At 46.2% G+C, this 7,388-nt stretch overlaps 1 protein-coding gene across 1 annotated transcript in view; it reads left to right on the top strand.

Moving 5' to 3' along the window:
- Positions 1-654: 654 nt before the first annotated feature.
- Positions 655-7,388, top strand: part of MEMO1 (mediator of cell motility 1) — a 121,354-nt gene continuing 114,620 nt past the window's right edge. Inside the window, exon 1 of the mRNA XM_036751559.1 lies at positions 655-1,147. Coding sequence (XP_036607454.1) covers positions 1,087-1,147 — 61 coding nt within the window. The 5' untranslated portion in view covers positions 655-1,086. The remainder of the gene's footprint in view (positions 1,148-7,388) is intronic.

Genomic DNA, 7,388 nt, shown 5'->3' with positions numbered 1-7,388 from the left:
TTGGGCCTGCTTTTGGAAACCTTGCACTACTACAGTAACTGTCACCGTGAACGGAGCGCTGAAGGGGACAAATCCCTCCAGGACTAGATCAACCCCATTGGTCTCCATATAAACTCTCCCTTCGTGGCCACAGGCTAAAGTTACCCAGTAAAGGAAACCTTGGCGTGTGGACTCATAAAGGCCGCCTTTTTGCAAAGTACGAGACTTCTGGGGGGCTGGCCGGGTTGGGGGTGATGGACCTTCAGTGGGTCCGGGTCTCCGGTCCCTGCTTTCGGCCCCCCTCACGCCAGGGGAGCGCAGAGCCGCACGTTCTGCCGGCCGACAGCTGGGCATGCTCAGTGGGCAGCTGTCGTTGGGGGGAGGGGGGAAGGTGGAGAGTGAGGAAGACTTGGCTCATCCCAAGCTCGACCTCCTCAGCTGAGGCCCCGGCCCCAGCCATTTTTGTACTCGCGACCGCCTCCGGGGGCTCAGGCAGACCTCCGATGCAGCTCTGAGTGGCCGCAGTTCGGTGTCTCCCAGGCCCCGGGGCGGGCGACAGGGCAGGCGCGGGCAGGGGCGGAGCGCGGCGGGGCGGGGCGCGCCGGCCCGGCCCGGGGCGCGCTGGGGGAGGGGAGCCGCGGAGGGGCCGGGGCCGGGGGCGGGAGCGGAGTCAGGGGGGTGGGGTCACCGGCGGCGGCGGCGGCGGCGGCACCCGCCCGAGGGCGGGGGGTGGGGGGGTCAGAGTGGTGTCGGGGAGGCTAGGCAGCGGGCCCTGCCCCCGAAGGGGAGAAGTGGCGACTCCGGGGGCCGGCGCCAGGGATCTGCCAAGGTTTGTGAGGCCGCCGCGGGCCCCTTCTTCTGGCGGCCATCCGCGTGCATGGTGATCCGGGACGGGGCCGCCGCCGCCGCCATCTCCTCCTCTTCCTCCTCCTCCGCTACCGCCTCCTCCTCTTCCTCCTCCTCCTGGGTCGGGCCGATCCCCTCCCCGCGGCCGCCTCCTCCTGGGCTGGGCCCGTGGTGCCTCGTCCCCTCCCCGAGCCGTTCCTGCAGCCGCCGCCGCCGCCTCCTCATTCATCCTCGTGCACCATAGGCGGCACAGGTTCCAAGATGTCCAACCGAGTGGTCTGCCGGGAAGCCAGTCACGCCGGGAGCTGGTACACAGCCTCAGGTAGGAGGGCGGGAGGGCCCGGGCCGGGCCGAGCTGAGCCCAGCGGCCGCCGCCGCCTCCACGACTCCCCCTGCGGCCCGGGGCGCGGCGCGGCGGGGAGGAGCGGAGCTAGCGGGCCGGGCCCGTCTCCGAGCCAAGGCGCTCCGCGGCACGCCGGGCTGAGGCGGGCGGCCCGAACGGGAGAGGAAGGGGTGTTGGCCCGTTCTTCCCCCGTGTCTTCGCCCGCGGGATTATTCCTCCTGGCCTCCGCCTTTCTTTCCGACCTTCGGGCCGAGCTGACCGATCCCGCCCCGGAAGCCGGGGCCGGAGCTGTCGGTAACCCCGAGCCCTGGCCTCCAATTCACCCTGCGAGGGGGGCAGGAGAGGGGCAGGCAGCCCTGCCCATGCCCCTTGGAGGGTATTTCCTCCTCTTACCTCTGAGAATAGAAAGGGGGCAGACCCTCCCCCACTACCCCCGGCTAGGGGACGATCTTTCGTTCCTGAGTCACGGGTAGGACCCTCCCTCCTCTTTAGCCTCACTCGCGAGAGAGGGGAATCCCCTACCCGCCTGCCTTGGAGAAGAGACACGCTTCCCTTCTCCCCCTCTTTCCCTTCTTCCCTGTGTTTCTCCTCCCAGAGCCTCAGGCTCCAGGGAGTTCTCTCCCTCCGGAATCTCTCCCCTGCCCCCTCACGCTTCTGCTCTAGAGTCTCTTGTCTAAACTACCCGTGATAGTTTAGAAAGCGTGGCAGCTTCCTTACCTCCTTTCCACCCTCCTCACTCCTCGAAGACTTAGAGTGAAGGGTGTAGACTGAGCAGATGTGTCGAGAACCCAGTCCTCTCCCATCCTCTTTCCTTTGCTTACAAGTGTGCCCTTCTTTGGTGGTGTGGGAATGGATTTGCAGGCGTGTGTGTGTGTGTGTGTGTGTGTGTGTGTTGGGGGTGGGGCAGAATTATTGTTAAGCCGAGGACTGGGGGTAGCCTGTTGGTTCTTTTGTCAGTGTTTTGTTGTTACTGTCATTTACCCAAGGGGCAGCTAGAGGTGGCATCAGCACTTTTCCAGGGCGACCTCACCAATCTCTTTCGTAGTCCCTCTGCACCCTGCAGTTGCTAAGGCTAGCTACATAACAGACTAGTCCAGCTTTGAAGTGAATAAGCCATTCCCACTTTAAAGCGAATAAACCTTCCATGCTATGTGTCTCTTCAACCATTACATTAGTGTGTTCTGTGTAGGAGGAAGAGAGACCTTCCCCTATGCCATTGTTAAAACTTCTGTTTCCCGGGTGACTTTTTTGAAGTTATTTGTCTCAGATACTCCGGTTGTAACTACCTATAATTTCTTATTGAATCTTAGACTATTACCCTTATATATATTTGGGTTAGAATAGTGACATGCTTTGTGGGAAAACAAAGGGATTCAGAAAAGTTAGACTCATAGTTTGCTAAACCAGTTCATAAATATATTTCACTCATTCATTTCAGAATTTGATATGTTATGAAAAAAGATACAAAGAAATTGTGCTCATGAGATTTGCATATAGCTGTGGTTCATTGTTAAAGATGGTATTTTATATAGTTACACTGCTTTTCCTCTATGAACCTTAAAGTACTTCATAAACACTTAATTGATTCTCACAACCTGAGAATATCAGTTGTGCTATTCCTGTTCAACAGATGGGGAAACAGATGCAGAGAAGTTGTGATATCCCTAGCACCATGCAGTAAGCCAGTGAGTGGCATGGCAGAACAGAATTTAGAAATGTTTAGTGTTTCAAACTTCAGGACTCCTGCTCAGAACTTTAGCAGTTCTCACAGTGGGGTCCCCTTCTCAAAATGTGATCTGGGGCCTCTGAGAGCCTGTCAGGGAGTCTGTTTTCAAGGTAATATTAAGATGTTTCTTAATCTATTAAGACACCTTAAACTATTTTCAAGGTAATATTAAGATGTCTTAATTTCTAATATGGTAAATATTGATAAATATAATCACGTAAACAAAAGATCTTTCTCAGTAATTTTTAAAGCATAAAAACGTCCTAAGGGCAAAAAGTTTGAGAATTGCTGTTTTAGACTACTACCAATTTTAAAAAGAATGTCAACAATTACATATTCTTCTGTGATGTAGGCAATTTACCTGTATAGCTATGGGGGCTTTCTCATTATACATTTTTAAAAGGGCCAGCTTCTCAGTACTGACATTATGGACCAGATTTTTTGGCTTATTCTTTTGTCGGTTTTTACCCATTTCCTTTTTTTTTTTTTTTTTTTTGGATTTTGGACCAGACCTGTGATTTTATTGGCACAAGGAACTCATGATGAGGAAATCTCCTTTACCAGTTCAGATAGTCACCTGCTTAGCAACTTAGTCTTAGAGTTCCTGGGTTTTTCGAGCTTGAATGATTTGCCCTGGCTCACACAGCCATTGCCAAAGGCCATACTTGAATCCAGTTCTTCTGACTCTTCAGACCAACTCTCTATCCACTATTTGATGCTACCTCTCACAGCTTCCTAAGTGATAAAAATTTTTTTTGGTAGTTTTACATTAAAAATTGCATGACTTTTTAGGCTTCTTTTGTGTAGAGTGCTGGAGTGTGGAGGCTGGGAGAGCTGGGTTCATATTCTGACTCAATAGTTATGGGGCCTTGGGCCAGTCACATTTATAGATTACAGGTTACAGATTATGGATTATAGATTTAAAGAGCTAGAAGGGACTTTTGTGGTTACCTGATTCAAGCCCTTCAGTCCCAGAGAGGTCCGGTTGCCTAAGGTCACACATTTCAAGTGGCAGAGCTGTTCTTGGACTTAAGTCCTCTGACTACAAATCCAGGGTTCTTTAAACACCCTTTCCTGCCTTAAGTTGATGAACTTCTCTCTGAGCCACAGTTTTCTTACCTGTTATTGGAAATCCTGTCACCTGTAGGATCTGATTCTTTGGGATTTGTGAGGTCCAAATGAGATAATGTATTAAATGCTGTTTGCATGAATGCCATTTAATGTTATCATTATTATAGATTTCTGAAGGAATCCCATCCATTTTATCGTGTGTGTGTGTGTGTGTGTGTGTGTGTGTGTGTGTGTGTATCTTGTTTGTACATTGTTGTTTGTATGTTTTCTCCCCTATTAGAGTGAGGGCTTCTTGAGAGCAGAGACTGGTTTTTTTTTTTTTTGCCTCACCAGAACAGAGCATGGTACCTAATAGATGCTTAATAAATTATCATTGACTTATTGATTGAAAGTTCCTTTGTAATAAGTATGTAACATACAGCAAGTTACAATTTGAACTTGAACTGTCCCTTTCTTCAGTGTAACTCTTTAAATATTATAAGAGCCCCTTAAAGTCCTCTAGCTTAAGAAATCTAGATTACACCTTTTTACTAACAATGAACTATGTCATAATTTCATTAAAAATTTAAGATAAAGACTTGCTTTTCTTTATCAATGAAATGGTTTGGGAAATTGCCTATATGGATTCTATGGAGGAAAAAAGTTAAGCATTTATTTTGCATTAAAAAAAGATTAGGTGATTTTTAATAGAAAAGTAGATGAAAGATTAGCACAGAATCTATAAAATTAACTTTTTTTTACTTAATTTATTTTTATCTGGGATCATAGGATCATAAGAGAGTCAGAATTTGTAACACTTATATTGCTTTTTGTTAAAATGTTGTTACTTGTTACTGTTTCTGTAGAGAATTTGCTTAAAAAAACAGAAACCAAAAAGACAATTGTGATAGGTGATTATCACTTCATAATAATAGCTCAATTTAGTATGTACTTAAAGAAAATCTATAGCATTTCAATGTCTACAAGGTTCTTTCCTTAGAACAACCATTTGAGATAAATGGCATATGCATTTTTTTTAATTATTTTATAGGTGAGGGCATGATCTTAGAGAAGTTAAGTGATGACTTAGGCTTTAAAATGTCAGACCTGAATCCAGGTTTCCTGATTTAATCAGTGCTCTTTTACACAGGGCTTTTCTTCTGGTTCCCAACATATTTGTGTTCATAAGTGTAAATTCAGATAAATAGCAAGCACAAATTCACATTTTTTTCCAGTGTGTTTTAAGTAAATGCTTTCATTTTTTGTTTGAATTATCAAGATAGGAAGAACTGGATTTGGATTTGGTTCAAATCCTGTGTTAATTTGGGAAAATTACTTAATCTTGCTGTTCCTCATTTTCCCAGCTGTGAAATTACAGAGTTGATTAGGTGGTCTCTAAGTTCTTCTTTCTCTAAGTCCTCTGAGTCTATAAATCAATGCCCAAAAGGTGGAAGGAAGCATTGCTTTGGAGAGAGAGAGAGAGAGAGAGAGAGAGAGAGAGAGAGAGAGAGAGAGTGAGTGTGTGTGTGTGTGTGTGTGTGTGTGTGTGTGAGAGAGAGAGAGAACTTTAGAGAGGAGAAGTCATATAGTGTGAGATGAGGCCCAAAAAGTAGGTATGAGACAGATTGTGGAGGTCCTTGAATGTCAGACTTAAGAGTTTGGATCTTATTTTGTGGTCAGTGGGGAGACATTGAAATTTTTTGAACAGGAGAATAACTTGATCAAAGTGGCACTTCAAGAAGATTAACTTGGCAACAATGTACAGTATGAACTGGAGGAAGTAGAGACTGGAGACATGGAGACCATGTAAGATGATAGTGGCTTGAACTAGGTGGCAGTAATGAGGCTGGAAAAGAGAGGAAGGAATTGATAAAAGAAAGTACCGTGAAAAAAGACTCATTAGGGTTTGATCACTAATAGGGTATAGGGCCAAGGGAATGGGTGGAGATATTGAAGATGACTTGAGAATGCAGAGTTAGAACACATTGATTATGTTTGTTGAAAAATAGTAGCAATAAAAATGTGTAAGGACACAGAAGGATAAAATTATTGAATTCAAAAGACAACACAGTAAATCAGTTGGAAGTGTGGCTTAATGGGAAGAGTGTTGGAGTCAGAAGACTTGAAGTTCTCATTCTCACTCTGAGTTACCTTTTTATATCCCTGGTTTCTGTTTGTATAAAATGGGGACAACAGTATTTGTACGTTCTACCTCATAGGGTTGTAGTGAAGAAAGCACTTTGGAAAACTTAAGAATATTTTATCAGTGTTAGCTTTTGTAAGTAATTATTTATTAAAATGTGAAATTTTTATCTTTTGTGAAATGTCAACAAGCATTTATTAAGCACCTACTATGTTCTGTCACTGTCCTAAGCATTGGGGATACAAAGAAAAGGCAAAAAAAGTCCGTAAGGTCAAGTAGCTCACAACTTAAAGGGGAGACAACATGCAAACAACTATTTATAGATAAGATATAGAAAGGATAAATTGGAGATAATCAACAGAGGGAAGACACTGGCATTAAAGGAGATCAGGATTTCAGCTGACACTTGAAGGAAAGCCAGGAGGCAGAGATGAGGAGAGAATTTCAGGTATGAGGGATAGACTGTGAAAATAGGCATAGAGCAAGGAGATGGAGCGAGGATGGAGAACCTGCAGCCTTGAGGCCACAGCCTTGTGGCCTTCTAGGTCCTTGGATGCAGCCTTTTGACTGAGTCCAAGTTTTACAGAACAGTGATTTGTTCTGTAAAACTTGGACTCGGTCAAAGGGCCACAAGTAGAGGGCCACATGTGGCCTTGAGACCCCAGGTTCCCCACCCCCGAGAAGTGTCTTGTGCAAGGAACAAGGAGGCCAGTATCACTGGATTATAGGCTGAGGGGAGTAAACTGTGAGAAGACTGGAACAATAGAAAGGGGATTGGTTATTAAGATCTTTATAAACTGAACAGAGGATTTTATATTTGATCTTTGAGGTGATCGGGAGCTATTGAACAGAGGGGTGACATAGTCAGACCTGCCCTTTAGGAAGATCTCTTTAACAACTGAGTGTAAGGTGGACTGGAATGTGGGGAGACTTGAGGTAGGGAGACCAACAAGAAGCCTTTTGCTTGTCCAGGTATGAGGTGATGAGGGCCTACACTATGGTGGTGACAGCGACAGAGTATAGAAGGGGGCTTGTATCCCCGAGATGTGATGAAGGTGGAATTGACAGGACTTGACAGTAGATTGGGTATCATGGGTGAGAGTCCAGGGTGACATTTAGGTTGTGAGCTTGGGTGACTGGGAGGATGATGCGTCCTCTGTAGTAAAAGGGAAATTAGGAAAGGAGGAGAGTTTGAGGGGAAAGATGATGAGTTCAATTTTGGACATTTTGAGTTTAAGATGTCTTATGGGGTGTCCAGTTTGAGAGGTCTAGACTGGAAGTCCTGACTGGGCTGGATAAAT

This window comes from Trichosurus vulpecula, chromosome 3, assembly GCF_011100635.1.
Source record: "Trichosurus vulpecula isolate mTriVul1 chromosome 3, mTriVul1.pri, whole genome shotgun sequence".
NCBI classification, from domain to species: Eukaryota; Metazoa; Chordata; class Mammalia; order Diprotodontia; family Phalangeridae; genus Trichosurus; species Trichosurus vulpecula.
This window is presented reverse-complemented; position numbering and strand designations above follow the sequence as displayed.